The sequence below is a fragment of the Streptopelia decaocto genome, assembly GCF_964273445.1.
Source record: "Streptopelia decaocto genome assembly, chromosome: Z".
NCBI lineage: Eukaryota > Metazoa > Chordata > Aves > Columbiformes > Columbidae > Streptopelia > Streptopelia decaocto.
Genome location: NC_138657.1, coordinates 81,012,931 through 81,029,274, shown reverse-complemented (window position 1 = coordinate 81,029,274; position 16,344 = coordinate 81,012,931). Strand labels below are relative to the sequence as shown.

The window sequence follows — 16,344 nt, the reverse complement described above, 5'->3', positions numbered from 1 at the left end:
CCTTCCCTTCCCTTCCCTTCCCTTCCCTTCCCTTCCCTTCCCTTCCCTTCCCTTCCCTTCCCTTCCCTTCCCTCTCAGTCTCCTGGTGTTACCTTAGAACCCTGGAATCATTTTGCTTGGAAAAGACCCTCAAGACTGAGTCCAACTGTTCACCCACCCGATGCCCCTGAGAACCTCATCTGTGTGTCTGTTCAACCCTCCAGGGATGGTGACTCCAGCACTGCCCTGGGCAGCCTGTTCCAATGCCCAACAGCCCTTTGGGGAAGAAATTGTTCCCTACATCCAACCTCAACCTCCCCTGGCGCAACTTGAGGCCGTTTCTGTGTGTCCCTGTGTCCCCTCAGCTCCTGTTCTCCAGCTGAACCCCCCAGGTCCCTCAGCCGCTCCCATCACACTTGTGCTCCAGCCCCTTCCCCAGCTCCGTTCCCTTCTCTCCACTCGCTCCAGCTCCTCAATATCCTTCTTCATCCGTAGTGAGCTCAAGTTCTCCACCGCTGGACCCAACGCTGTGCTCCTCCTGCCCCATCGCTGAGTTCCAAGGAGGCATCTGACCCCATGCAGCCCGTCCCGAGGACATGACACTGCCCTGGGGACCACGTGGGAGGAGATGGTTGAGGGTCACCATGATGTGTTGCGTTGAGATCCTGAAATTCCCAGCAGGGAATTGCAGATGTCCAACTCAGAAGGGTTTGGGTTGAAGGGACCTTCAAAACACATCTTCACCAGCTCAGGGACATCTTCACCAGCTCTGGTTGCCCAGAGCCCCATCCAGCCTGGCCTGGGATGTCTCCAGGGATGCTGAGCACAAAAACCTCCCTCTCTATTTTCTGGATATCAGAATTACCTCAGTAACAGCCATTTTACCACCTTTTAGCTCATGGGACCCACCTCCTCAAAGTTCCTTACTGCAAAATTACAGATGTTTCTATGTCTGGAGTCATTTATTAACCTGACATTGCCAAAGACCTGCTGCAAAATCATGTATTTCATCTATGTTAACACCAAATCAGCTCGGCACAATTAATACTGTAACAGGGAATTTGAAATGAGTAAATAATGTTTAAGTGCTTAGCGTCTATTGTTACTAAGACCCTTTCCACCCATGTATTTTGTACGTAATTTTACGGCCAGAAGAAACAGTGACATTTGTTTAACATTCAGGTGCTTCTGTCACAAAAGAGCTCAACTTCAAAAATTGCCAAATGACTGCCTGGTGCATTAATAACTCCCTGCGCTAAGTATTAGACAGTTATTAATTCACCATAATATCATTAGTCCTAAGGAATTGTTTTGTATTCAGAGAGACGCGGTATATATTTTCATATGATTTCCACTCTGTATTAGCATACTGCTTTTAATTTCTAATTTAGCTAAGTGTTGTCACTCTCCGGATTCCACGTGAACATGTATTTATTGAGACACCAAGTCGTTACTTCGCTGAGGGTTTAATAATGTCACATTTGGTAGTTTCTGTAGAAAAGGAGGATATTTATATGCACCGTCTAGAGTGGCTCCATTTCTTCTTTCTCCCGATGTCCCAGCTGTTGTGGCTCTTTAGGAGTCTTGCATAACATCTGGCAGGGATGCGAAGGGTTAATACAGACCATTCCCTTTGGAATGCAGGCAAATATACCATAAAATGAAGTTGGAGGGCTTTGAGATGTAGCAGGTATTTGCTCCTTCCAGCAGGGAACTCGGTGACTATATGGACATTTGGAGATTGTAGAACAATTAATTCCATGTATTTAAGAAATAAAAGGTCAATCAGCCTCTAAAGGTTGGTAAATAGCCCCACATATGGCCAAAGCACAGATGTCTGGACTTCATTTAGCTTAAATTTTAAATAACGAGCCATTAGAAGTGTCACCCTGAACGCTGATTTTTAATGTAAAAGATCACTCGAGAAACCTGATTCTAGAAATTACCATCAAAACCCCCAAAACCCCATAGAACTGTCACCTCTAATCAAAATACATCACAAATTCCCAACAATGAAGAAGCAAAACGAGTGATTTACTATTCGGTTGATCACGAAAAAGCGATGCGTGGAAATTGATAAATTAGGTGGGGAAATGCGCTAAGTTCAAGGCAAATTTAAAAGTGGAGACTATATGGCACATACTTCATTAAAAGTGCCCATAGAGCACAATATATAGTCCATCAAATGTTATAAATTGAACAGATTGATAGATGATTTATGTTAATAACGAGGCTGGCGAAGGTTACATTTGCAAAAATGAGCTATGACCAGGATGTGATCTGGAGCTTTCTGTTAAAAACAGGAAAAATTCAGGTGGTTAATTAGAGCTGCCGCTAAATGGAGCAAGAAATAATTGCTGGAGTCGCCTCTTCGATAAGAAGGAAAAGGGGAATTTGCCAGGGAATTGTGTTTGAACACAGTGTTGAAGTTTGGCTTAGTCCAACCCAATGAAACAGTGAAAACGTATTAATATGATCATGAACATGCTCTGAGATCTGATCCCTTCTACTCTACTTGAGCAGCATCAGCATCAGCATGAATACACTATCATAATTTTTGCCTTTTTCTTTCATTTTTCCCCCATTACTAAGCTATTTTTAATTGTAGGCTACAGGAATCTCCCTTTGGGATGGCAGAGACAGCAGTAAGGTGTCCATCCTTCCTTTAGACAATGGACACCAAGGTATCTTGTTGAAGAAGATGATTTCGGACAATATCCCGCAGCAAAAGGACAGGGTGGAGATCGCATCGAGAGAAATTAATAGTGATTAAGGAATAATCAATATGAGGGTTGTCAAGCAAAGGGTTCAGAAGGTTCTCAGAAAGCCACGGATGGTGCTGGTGTCACCCAGAGCCACCTGCAAAGCTCCAACAAGGACTTGGACCATATGGCTTGAGGCTTCGCTTCCAACCTCCGTTATTCGGTGATAATTAACACCTGCTCACGCAAAATGAAGGGAGCAGAAAGGAGTGGAAACACAGATGCTGGGTTTTGTTGTAAGTCACTCCGGCTGAAAATGCCCTTTTGAAGGTCTTCAAGAGAATGACGTGTACGCCCCGCGTGTCCCGCCATTGAAACCGATGTTGAAAGACCCTCTGAAGGGCAAAAAACCCGTCGTTTGCAATTAGCTCAACAAGAAACTGGAGAACGACCTCATTTACTCCCGTCTGGGTTTGCAGAAACATCACACCTGGTAATCGATAGCACCAGGACCGGCTCCTAGACCTGCTAACATCAGCTTATTAGAAGGAAAACCCAATCTATCGATAGGACAAATGTCAAGCTGAAGTATAAACTCTGCAGACAAAGGGCATCGAATGGCGAGGAATCGAGAGAGAAAAGCGCTTCCCACAATCACAGCTGCTCCTCAGGAAAACTGGAACCGCCCCATATGCATTAAAGCCCAAAATGAGCTTTATAATGAAGTTTTCAAGCAGAAGGGCCACAACGAAGCCCAAAGCCTGTGGTGATTTGGCCTCCTCTGTGCAGAAATCACCATCATCCCCAAAATAACTATAAATATTCCACTAGAACAGACTTGATGGTGAAATTCTCCAAATGAGCATCTCCTATGTTGCTAGTTAGAGAAAAGTACTGTTATTTTATTCCTTCTCGGCACTTTGTACATCAGCAACTGCTGCATTTTAGGGGTGGGTGAGGAGATAAGTTGTGATGTTCTTGCATTGAACGTATCAGGGAATTTGGAAAGGAGCCCCTATCAGAAAGGCCAAAAATGGGAAATAAAGAGCTCATGATCGCTTTCAATCAAACACATCAGAATTAGCATAGATTTACATCTGGTAAACAACCTGTAATAACAGAGAAGAGCTTTGTTAGATGAAGTTAAACTTATCAAACGCCGTAAAAGTCAAAACCACATCTTCCAAAGTTACAGAGGACGGGCCTAATATCTTCGCGGTGAATGCAAAGCACAAAATGTAAGTTCTGGAAATTTGGCATTTTTTTTTCATGCTAAAAGGTTTCAGCCAGTGTTTCAACAAAGCTGGGTAAATAATGTGGGTTTTAAGCATCAGGAGTACTAGTATTTCCCCAAAATCGACTCCTCCTGTTTAGGATCCTGGAGAGTCTGCTTCACAGAGATGTGAGCGACGAGGGACGGGGCGGGTCCGACACATCTACATTTCAAACAAATACAACCTAACCTGGACTTTTGAATCCCACCTCGCCGTTGAATCTGTTACGGTTGTTGAGGGCACGTTGCAGCTCTTTGGATGATCAACGCGGCCTCTGGTCATCTTCTGAATGCTTGGTTAGGTGGCAATACCTGGGGCTTTGCCTTGATCTACTGCGGTGCGGAGCTCCAGCAACGGCCTTCAACAGTTGGACCTTCTTGTCTTGTGTCCTTGGCAAGACATGTCCCAGAGAACCATCTGAGAAGCCAACAGAGACCTACCCCAGAGCCATGGTGTCTTTGGGTGGGTGCACCATGCAGTGTACGGAGGAGATAGAACCATTTGGTTGGAAGAGACCCTCAAGATCATGGAGTCCAACCATGGCATCAAACCATGTCCCTGAGAACCTCAAGGTTCAACCCCTCCAGAGATGGTAGCTCCACCACTGCCCTGGGCAGCCTGTTCCAACGCCCGACAACCCTTTTTGTGAATAAATGTTGGCCTAATATCCAATCTAAACTTCCCTTGATGCAACTTGAGGCCATTCAAGACATGACCCTGCAGTGAACCGGTGAAGGTCGTGGCACCAAATGTCTTACTGCAGCTGGTTGACAAAAGATGTGCCTCACTGTTCGGGGGGTGCCTTTATATTTATAGCTACTCAAGCTGATTGTGGAAATATTTAACTTTGAAAACACAAGGGAAAGTGTTTAACAGACCAAAGAGAATTTATAATGAGAACCCGTTAAGTGCTTTTAGTTTAATGCAGTCCAGGAGATGAACAGCAAATCCATATTTAGTTGTTTTTAAGATGTCATCTCATCATATATCATGTCTCCATGCTGATTTCTCTTGCGAGCTGTGTCCTGCGTGCATTATATTATAACAAAGCGTGCAGGGCTTGTTTTTCCTAAGCAAAGGCTGTAACTTGAGCCTGCTTAGAACCAGGTCTGGTCTCCTGCGGAGATGTGAACCTTTACAACTCCCGCCGTGCGTCGCAAGCTCGGTGCACGTCGTGTCGGCCGGGAGGCGAAACGACGGCCGAAAGAATCCCCAGGCGCATCGCAGACGTTTGTTATTGATGTTCCGAACACAGCCAAACTCCGGAAAAAGGCAACGAGCGCAGCGGAAAGTGAAGTGTAAGACATCTGGACAAATGAATAAAAAATGAAGAGATGTGACTCGAGATGCCTCCCGATATGGGGGGAAAGGTCATTAATGCACCGGGAGGGTTCAGATGTGTGTGGGCGAGGTTTTTACAGGCACAAAAAATAACAATGAAAGCTGCACCATGAGCAGAGGGCGCGTTTTCCTTTGCAAAAAGGAAGCCTTTCATCCAAGCGAATGCACATCCATAAACCCAGGTCACTTGGCTGTTCTGATCTCCCCGGCACCTGCGACTGAGATATCAGGAAGACTCGGATCCATCCTCGTCCCTGAAAAATAAGCCTTGATAAAAAGCTTCATTTCTTTTTACTTGATGAATGAATATAAAGAAATCAAATATTCCGGGCTAGCTGTATTATTTATATTCTAATTTGGGATTAAGAGTTATTCTTAGGCATTCTGTTCCTTACCAACAAAGGAGATGAATATTCAGCTCTTTCCTTCCATCTGTTGGCAATAGGTCCTCAACATTTTAACTGTTTGGCTGGTTTTTACAGCAGAGAATTGAGGCACAGACAAACTAAAATGCCTTATATAGAGTCAAAGTGAAGCATATGAGCGGATTTCTACACACAGGCTAAAAATTCATCATAACACGCAGAAACTCTGAAATCCGCCCAATATCTGATTTGGGGAGTTAGGCAAGTTCTGTTGGTAATGGAAATAGCGCGTGGATCACAAACTGACCCCTTGCTCGGGAGCAATTTCTCCATCATCTTCAAGCACAACCAAGTCGGGGGGAAATGAAGGAAAATTGGTGCATGAAGTATTAGCAGAAATAGCAGATGCGTTCAATGAGTCGCTTTTCAAAGGCAAGAAGGAAAATGAACAGTCCCTGGAGTCTCCGAGTGCCTTTACTTGTTAGTGTTGTGCTTTAATGTGATCTACGAGGGAAACAGGAGATGCATCAAATCTACCAGATTTTTGTTTGATTTTCGCTGCTCCATTTTGTATTCCAAATGCAAAGGGAAGAAAACAACCCAAAACTCCATTAAAAAGCTTTTTTGTTCCCTTTCATGTCTTTGTTATAATCCACAACTGTCATCCGCAAAGATTAAAGCAAATGAAGAAGCTCCTTTCGCTCCCTTCGCAATAAAACAAAATGCTTTTTCGCCTCAGCTACGCGCGAGGGTCAAATTTAATCTGATCCGCAGTTAAGATGAAGGGGGACTTGATGGAAGCCTCCATGTGTATGTTTGGTAAAACATGAATTCAGATCTAAAGGCTTTATCTTCATTTCTTGTCACTTGTAATTGTCTATATATATATATATTTAAGTTTTGAATATGGCAGGAATCTGCCATATAGAGCCCCTTGCATCAGTCCATATAGACCCTCCGGTGTTACAAAATGACTTACCGGTGTGAGTTATTAACACCTGCTTATTATTCATACGGTAGCTCTAACTCTCCAAACTACTAATTAAGCAGCAATGCTTCCCATCCATTAGATTTTCTCTTCGGAGCCGAACATTTTCAGATGTGCGGAGCTTCAGGCTTTAGAGGAGGAGAGGGAGTCACTTTGAAAAGTCTTTGCTAGATTTTGCTGCATATTTCGCTTTCATTGCTGGGCCGGGAGGATCAAAGGTTCATGTTAAAAAGAGACATGAAAATAAAGGTTTCAAGCCGCGCACTCCGGCTTCCCAATCAAAGGCTTTCGAGAGGGCGCAGACGAATTCCTGCGCGCTCGGGGGGACCAATGGGGCTTTTTCTTTAGGTCACGTAAAGGCAACTCGACTTAAAACCCCTTCGGAAAATGGCACCTTGTTCTTGTGTTCTCACATATGTAAGGGGAGGGCAAGGGATGTGCTTGGAAGAAGAAAGCAAGACGCCGGAATTCGCTGCGGCCTTCCCATCATATTTAGCTTTGAAATGGTGCGAATAGCTGTAAAATAGGCATTTTTACGCACATTTTCTCTTGGGTATTTTAAAGATGGAAGCGTTACGATGGTTGCCAGAGGAATCACCTTCCTTGCTCAGCTTAAAACTGAGCCTCAGGTTTTCAAATGTGCATCTCAACGGGTCATGGTCTGGGCCTACATAGGCCCAGTCTACTCTTATTCCACTAAGTTGTTAAAATACCCCAGAACGAGTTCTCAAAATATCCCCAAATGACATCGTAATGTTGTTAACCAACTGGACCACACTACAATAAAGTTCCCCTGCTTCATTTTCTAACACATTAGTGAAAAACACAGCGTCACGATCTACTCCAAGTTTCAGGTAAATTCCTACAGCTCCTGTGGTGTTGCGGATATTTTGAGGTTTATGCCTGTAGAACCAGTAAAAGGAAATCTCCTTGGCATGCTTCTCGCCTTTTCTCTTCAACTTGTATTTCATGAGTAAGCTTTAATACTAAGATGAGCCCAGCTCATTGCCGCGCTTAACGCCTTCTGGCTCGGATCAGGGCAGAAATCGCTATTTCTTACGCATAAAACATCAGGATTGGCACCTGCGAATTCTCTTATATCATTAAACCCACCATTAATCAGCCGGTAAGCCTGCAATTTATAATCACAAGCAAAGAATTTTAAGCATATATTAAAAAAGAAAAGGAAGCGGCTCGCTAGCAGTGGGTCTACTTGGTAGAATTACTCGGTCAAGTACCAATTTTGCTGTCATGGATGAGAGCAGGGGATGCTCGCTCCTCAAATTTATGAGGCTGACATCAAATCCCTTTCATACACTGCAGAAAGAAAATACAGCAAATGCTTCACTGCCAAAGCTGAAGTCTCTGGATATTCTTATATTCTTCTGCACCTGTGGAGAGCGTCTCTGGGGCAATAGGACCACTCAGTCAGGAGCAAATCACTCTATTTAATTCATTCTAGAGGACAAGTGTTACCTCTATAGCTGTCTTCAAGATGATCATCACGCAGAATCAAGTTCTCCATCACTATTATGAAAGGCCGAGTGGTTTTCTTCCTGTTTTTCAAGTGATTTATTCAGTGTGCGACTCAGCCAAAGGCTGTAACAGCTTGAGCCCGGCCTGATTCAGGTATTTCCAAAGGTTTGCTTGGAAGAAATAATCAATTAAGGACCTCAATGTGATGCATATTGACATTACACTGGCATTATTGAGGGAAGGAATGGGTGACCCACTAGAGGAGATCGCCCATCACTTCCACACCTTGGGCTTTCAAGCAGAGTTTTCGAAGTATTTAGGATTACAAAGGTGCACTGAAGTGTCTCATAGGATTTGAAAAGCGTCTTTGATATCTGACTTCCACCCAAAATCGCTAAGGACTAGACATTTTTCAGTGATCGTTAGCAGCAGATTGAAGGCGCAAAGATGTTTGGGATTTCGTCGTTGGCTCTAGAATGGAGAATCCTGGTGCGCAGCAATGCAATGGCACAGCTAAGTTGCAACTATGGACACCGACCATGGTAAATGGGAACAAAAGATCAGAGGATGGAGCTATTAATGAGCTGAACTATCCTTACTCTAGTTTTATCCCGCTTGACGGACTAGGGAAGGAACACGGGCTGATCCGGCTCAAACCCAGGCGACTCGGTTGAACAGCTGAAGTTGGGTAGAACAAATAAATAGTCTAGATTATAGGTCAGAGTATTCACCCTTATTTCTCTCCTATCACAAAGGTTTCACCACCAAACGCTGCCATACCACGACCATCTTCTCTAGGACGTGTACAACAGCCCTACCCAACCATCCCTATCCGTAGGGTGTGCGCGTAGGCGGCCAACCATGACCCATGGGTGGATGAACAAGTTGGGGAAGGAGCAACAAAACCCACACAAATCTCAACATTTGGAACTGCAGCCTTAAATATTGAACAAGATGGAATAATTCCATCTTGTTCTTTTGTGCAATTTGTTGCTGTTTCTAATAAAGTGGGTGAATAATGTAGGAAGCGTTGGCAATTGTTCGAATTTTTTAAAAGCTTTCTCCGGGCCCTTGGTCACATCCCTCCGAGGTTCATTTTCTGGGGATATTTAAATGATGGGATTTAATTAGTACAATTATGCGCGGGAGTTGAGTTTCCAAGTCGCACATGTGAATTGTACATTTTGAATATCCGCAATCAAACTAAAAAATGTAGAATGAAAAGATACTTTTCATTGGGTTCGTTAATAACTTTGATGAAACCTCAGTCTGTTGGAGGACGTTCGAGACAAACTAACCCTGATTTCTGTGACCACATTGTTTGCAAGTACATATTTGATATGGTCACAACAGTCTCTTGCCCTTTTTTAGATGTCTGAGTGTTACTTTGGTAATTAAAGTGTATTAGCGAAACACCCTTTTAAGCCACAGAAATAGCTCTAAAAGATTTTACATCCACAAGTTGTTCCCAGTGTATCTTCCAGCTATAAGAGGTTTTATGAGCAAATATATTCACCGGTCATCGAATACTTGAAGGGAGACAAACTTTAAAGCTTCACAAACCCCAAGACATTTCTCCAGTTGTTAATCAAGACACTTTTAGTGAGAGGCGACCATTTGGAACTCTATAAAATTGACCTTTTGGGCATCTCTGTAGCTTTTGCTAAGATACATCTGCCCATATAATTTTCTTTTCTAGTACTTCGGGGTCAACAGTGGCCAAAGACTCAACGGAAAACTCATTAAAGATATGAAACACCTTAAAATAGGCTTGGGAGGATTTAAATCCCTTTTGAAATTAAAAATAGAAACGCTTGGCATTTAATCCTGACCATTAGTTATTAGACGCACGCATTCATTAGGAAGAGCTTTTATCTTTATATTCCACAAGATTTCTTCCACGGTCCGGTCAGCCATCTTTGCATTTCGCATAATAACTTCACATTTGCCCGAAACATTATCAAATCTGCTTTTTTCCGTAGAACCCACTGAATATTTGGCAAAGTTTAAGCTGGCTCTTGGCAATAAGTCCATCATAAAATAGATATCTGGACATAGCAAAGCTGTTTGATGGAATCACAGTCAAACCAGTTTATTCCACTCCCCAAGGAAAGAGCAAAAAGGTTGGATGTAATAATAACAATAAGGTTGGACATCGAGCAGTAATAATAAGGTTGGATGATGCAGTTTCAGGGTGCTAGAAAATACCAATTCTAAAGCAAAGTGTCCCCAGATATTTTCAGTCCCATAGAATTGAGACAACGGGCCTACCTGTGCACCCCTAATGCACCAGGTTAACGATTCTCCCTGTAATATCGGATCATTCCCAGAAAACTTACCTGGAATAAAAGCGGGAAAGAAGAAACGACAAGGAAACCATTAAACTTCTGCACTTTCTTTACATTTTGAACAGGTTTCCCAGCGCCGGGCGAATGATCCATCACTACGGGAAGGATCCAGGTCCCTGTGTCCCTTGCTGAGGATTTTGATGAAGCGTCGCAGAGACCGCGCCGTGAATAATGAATAACGAATAACCACCCCTCTTGGCGTCATTTGACAGACCCAAAATAGGATTTGCCATTAAATTCCAACCTGGGGAATAACACCTTTAGGTCCAGCTCTCTGCGCAAGTGGGAGTCAGGATTAGGAGGACGTGACTTAATAAGACCGATGAATCAAATGAGCATTTGATCAAAGAGATTTGACGTATTGGAGAGGATGCAGAGTTTTGAAGGTAAGAATAAATGTAAAATGGAATGTAGAACCAGCCTAAGCAAGCGACATATAGCCTGAAAATAAACCTACAAAAGCAGCATCGTCTCGGAAAAACCTCTTTTTGTGGAATGAAATGAAGGAAAGCAACGACTCACCCAAGTTTTCAATGGAATAATAGCGCTGCTTGCTGTCCACCCGCACGGTCTCGGCGTAGGGGCTGCCCACGCCGTAGCCGATGATGTACCCGCGGACCACGATGTTGGGGTTGAGCGGCGGCGTCCAACTCATGACGATGCTCGTGGTCAAGGGCCTGACGTGAAGAGAACTTGGCTGGTCGGGAACCTGCGATTCTGGGATTCGAAGAAAGAAGAGAAAAGTGTCAATGAATATTCCACACCACGTCTGTGTTTAGATTGAAGGTTTGGACCGAAAAACACATAGTTACATGCAGAGCGTACATGCAATTTCATTGCTGAGCAACATCCGAGAGCGCTGATGTTCTGATTTACACAGAACATCTGGTGTTTGCCACTTGGAGCATAAGGGGACCAGGAAGATCAAAAATGATGCAGGAAAATGAAAGATGACCCGCAAGAGGATTTTCAATAGGACAACTTTTCCATTCCCTGCTCTATTTACAAGTTCGCCAGGATCCTTACACTTTGTGCTCGTAGATTATTTAACCAAATTGGACTATTTTTAGAGATATACGACTATATTCTGGCAATAATCTGTCTCTTTCACGATGAGTGAATTTAAACTCTTGCTTTGAAGCTGCTTTAAGTCAATACACCAACATTTCGCAAATGAAATTATGCAATGACGTCTTTTATTTACGGCTATTGCCGGGCAAAATTCATTACTTTAAGTAGTAATTAATCACTCGCAGGCTATTTGCCTTCTCCGACCTTAATTCTTCTGTGGAGGTTAGAGGAGTAAATGCCTTTTGTTTGAGTTTACCCAATAACTACCATATCACAAGTCTCTCCAGAGGAGCCACATAGTAACTTGTCTTTTTGAGAGCAGAAAGAGACAAATCACTATTTTTCCCCAATAAAAAGGCTTGCAATATAATAGATGAAAGCTTAGACAGAAGCCAACAAGGACAGGGAAAAACCAGTAATAATAGAAAATGATGTAAACTCCAACAAAAGACACTTCAGAGTTGTGAAGCATTCCCACTGTAAACCTTGGAAAAGGTAATAAAAAAGCAGAATTAACACTTGTCCTTGGGATTTTATGTGTTTTCTTGCCAGCGCATTAGAGTACTTTGAAAAGCTGTTGCGCCTTCGGGGATATCTCATTAGTACCTTACCCAGCAAACTTATACATTTCAACGTCTTAAAAGTTTCAACGTCTTAAAGTTTCAACGTCTTAAAGTTTCAACCTCTTAAAGTTTCAACGTCTTGAAGTTTCAACGTCTCAAAATTTCAACGTCTCAAAATTTCAACGTCTCCAAATTTCAACGTCTCAAAATTTCAACATCTTAAAGTTTCAACCTCTTAAAAGTTCAACGTCTTAAAATTTCAACGTCTTAAAGTTTCAACGTCTTAAAGTTTCAACGTCTTGAAGTTTCAACGTCTTAACGTTTCAACGTCTTAAAAGTTCAACCTCTTAAAAGTTCAACCTCTTAAAATTTCAACCTCTTAAAATTGCGAAACATGGGTCTGGTTTTAAAAAAATCAAGGAAAACTCACTGCAAAGTCACTCGTCACAAAAAGAAGAACCAGGTTAAGTTGCCGTTGCCCCCCAACTCCACTCCCAAACTTTGATTTAATGCAGAAGTTAAAGTAACTTGGGCGGCTATTCCTGAACTGGGCTGCTTGAAAAACAAATGACAGAAGCATTTCTTACAAGCCCTACAGATCAAAAGCACAATTTAACGCCTCGAAATGAGAAGCCGGATAATGTAGCAACACTGCGATTCCTCAAACGTCCTCAACGTAGCGATTCCCGGGAGATCGGAGCATCCAAAAGAACCAATTTGCCTTCAAATAATAATTGTTCCGTCTGACATAACACCGGGATTTCAATGCACTATAGACACGTCTAGGCAGCCATTTGGGTTCAAACTACTTTATTCAAACATTTCATGTTCTTTATTTCAAACACAGAGACGGGATTTACGCATCGTGGAGCAAAATCATGACTTCTGGTTTGGAAAAGCAAAAGGCACTTGAACTTCTTGGACCCTGGTTGTGAATTAAGTCGCCAAATTGAAGCTGGAGTTAATATTTTTGAACTGTTTTTTGAATATTTAAGTTTCATAAACGCAGAGCTGTTTTTAAAGGTTTTTTTTTTTAATTCAACTTTCTATCTATATAAAGCAGGTTTAATTACATTTTAAGTAGCTTTATTTATCCCCAAGAACTGAAATATGAAGGTCTGTGTCACTGCCTGGTGGGATATCTCCTAAGATGCCCCGTGGAACCTGAAGGTCCGTGTCACTGCATGGTGGGACATCTGAGATGTTCCACGGAAGCTGAAGTTCTATGTCACTGCCTGGTGGGACATCTGAGATGCCCCATGGAAGCTGAAGGTCCACATCACTGCCTGGTGGGACATCTGAGATGTTCCATGGAAGCTGAAGGTCCACGTCACTGCCTGGTGGGACATCTGAGATGCTCCATGGACACTGAAGTTCTATGTCACTGCCTGGTGGGACATCTGAGATGCTCCATGGATGCTGAAGGTCTATGTCACTGGGTGGTGGGACATCTGAGATGCTCCATGGACGCTGAAGGTCTATGTCACTGCCTGGTGGGACATCTGAGATGCTCCATGGACGCTGAAAAGCTATGTCGCTGCATGGTGGGATGTGTCCTCCTGGGATGCCACATCTGCTCACACGTGCCTGAGTCCTTCGCTGTGTATCTACATGATGGTTTGAGACACACGTCTTCGATCCAGGGAGCACCACACTTAGAGCTACTCAAAGGTCTCTAATTCCACTGTCAAGCTTGAAAAATGCTTCACATCTGAGTCGCCTTCACAATTTCCTCAGACATTCAACGACACATCTTACAAAGGGTCGTTTTTATTCATGCCATTTTCTTCACTTATTCCCACAACCGCTTTTCAGTCTACATTACAATATAATAATAGTTGAGCTTGTCAAGCTAATTTAGAGCTGAAGCCGAATGGTATCGCTATCTAAGACATGTAACAGCTTCCATCTGTTCCGTGCAGCAATCAGAAACGAGCATCCCAAACCCATTTTCCTAGAGGACGCGGAGTTGATCAGAGATTCTCTTGCATCCTCGCTCAAGCTATTTAAATCAGACCCTTTGGGGAAAGCGCCGCTTTCAATTCCTATGTTTTTTGTGGGTTTTTTTGTTTTTAAAGTGTAAAATTTGAGGCTCAAAATAAATATTTCAAACCTTCCGAGATGCCTGTAAACACACGCGGGCTTTCCAGGGTTCCAGAAGCAGTGGTGTTTGGATTTCTAATCGCTTTAACAAAACACACTAATTAAAATGAAGATCCATTGGGAGGTGACGCTGTTCGCCAGGATACTGTTCATCTTCATGTTGCCGATGCCTTCCAGTGAAAGCAAATAAACCGCATTATCCACAGCAGCAGGGAGAGAATGGCCAGTACCAGCCTGTTTTCCAGCTCCGACGCTTGCAGGAGCGCACAGAATCACAGAATGGACTGGGTTGGAAGAGACCTCAGAGATCAATAAGTCCAACCCTTGGTCCAACTCCAGTCCATTGACTAGATCATGGCACTAAGTGCCATGGCCAATCTCAGTTTAAAAACCTCCAGGACGGTGAGTCCAGCACCTCCCTGGGCAGCCATTCCAATGCCTGACCACTCTCTCTGTGAAGAATTGCTTTCTAATCTCCAGCCTAAATTTAAGTTTAAGCCCCGTTGTCCTATTGCTGACTGCCTGGGAGAAGAGACCAAGCCCCACCTGGCTAGAACTGCCCTTCAGGTAGTTCTAGAGAGTGCTGAGCTCAGCTCTAAGCCTCCTCTTCTCCAGACTGAACAAGCCCAGCTCCCTCAGCCTCTCCCCATAGGGCTTGTGTTCCAGTCCCTTCCCCAGTCTTGTTGCTCTTCTCTGGCCCCGCTCCAGCACTTCAATCTCTTTCCTGAGCTGAGGGGCCCAGCACTGAACACAATACTCCAGGGGTGGCCTCCCCAATGCAGAGCACAGGGGAAGGATCACGGCCCTTGTCCTGCTGCCCACGCTGGTTTGGATCCAGGACAGGATCCCATTGGCCTTCTTGGCCACCTGGGCACACTGGTGGCTCCTGTTGAGCTTCCTGTCCATGAGTCCCCCCAGGTCCCTTTCTGCCTGGCTGCTCTCCAGCCACTCTGTGCCCAGCCTGGAGCGCTGCAGGGGGTTGTTGTGGCCAAAGGGCAGCACCCGCCACTTGGCCTTGGTGAACTTCAGCCCATTGCAATGGGCCCATTGTTCCAGTCTCTCCAGATCCCTCTGCAGAGCCCTCCTGCCTTCCAGCAGCTCCACACTCCCTCCCAACTTGGTGTCATCATAGAACTCCAATAATAAATAGATTTTTCCCCAGGGTTTATCAAGGCATTTGTATTTAGCGAGTAACACGCTGCATTCCCAGCATCAGGCTGGAGGAGAATCCGTCACGGCTGCAAACGCAAACGCACGTCAATACAAACCACGAGCAAAACGGCTTCGCTTGGATTGATTCGCATGCCCCTACTCCCACCTGCGGTTACGTGATTAATATCTTTGCATGCAAACACGTGTTTGGGCACCAAAACTTCAAAGGAACGCGGCGTGCACGAAATGCAAATCAAAACGCGCTCCAACGCGGCGCTTTCTTATTTTTAATGTGTTTCCCGTGCAAATTTACACCTTCGCAACATCGTTTTGCAATCTGCTGTCTAGCCCAAGCGTAATTAAAACCATCTCATCATGCGTTTGGACACAGGGAAAGGTAGAAATTCCTCTTCTTCAATTGGCAAGGGTGCATTTTTGAGATCATAAGGAAATCCGGCCGGACAGAAGAAAGGCAGCGTCAAGTGCCACGCCGCATTGAAACCCATGATTTATTTATTCTTTCATCCGCTTTGCCTTTGATCCTTTTGAGGTGATGGAGTTTGCTTTAAAAATCAGCAATTTTCATCAGTTGCCTTTCATTTGCTCTTCATCTCCCCTCCACCGCCTATTTGCTGCTTCTGGATTGTCTCTAGTTTTGCCGTGACTTCCATCTGTCGGGCCCTTTGTTCCGTTTGATTTGCACTCTGCTTAATTGTTTTTCGGCCGACTTTTTCATTACTCTCCTTTTACTCCTCTGCTACTTCAAATATTCCGCTCATTTTATCTAACCCTTTCATTTCAGTGCTTTTCTTCCCTGATTTACACCCCCTCCCGCTTTCCAGGTATCTGCATCGCATCAATGATCCAGCTGCGTCGCCAACACCTGCAAATAAAGGTCGGGAAACGCGAGTTGACCCATTGGAATATTTACTTAGCGGTTTGTTAGGACCATTGGCATCATTTCCGTTGTTTGGTTGATTGA

At 43.9% G+C, this 16,344-nt stretch overlaps 1 protein-coding gene across 1 annotated transcript in view; it reads right to left on the bottom strand.

The window, feature by feature from the left end:
- Positions 1-16,344, bottom strand: part of DCC (DCC netrin 1 receptor) — a 268,160-nt gene that overhangs the window by 41,815 nt on the left and 210,001 nt on the right. The window contains exon 16 of the mRNA XM_082075025.1: positions 10,996-11,190. Within this exon, the coding sequence (XP_081931151.1) occupies positions 10,996-11,190 (195 nt within the window). The remainder of the gene's footprint in view (positions 1-10,995; positions 11,191-16,344) is intronic.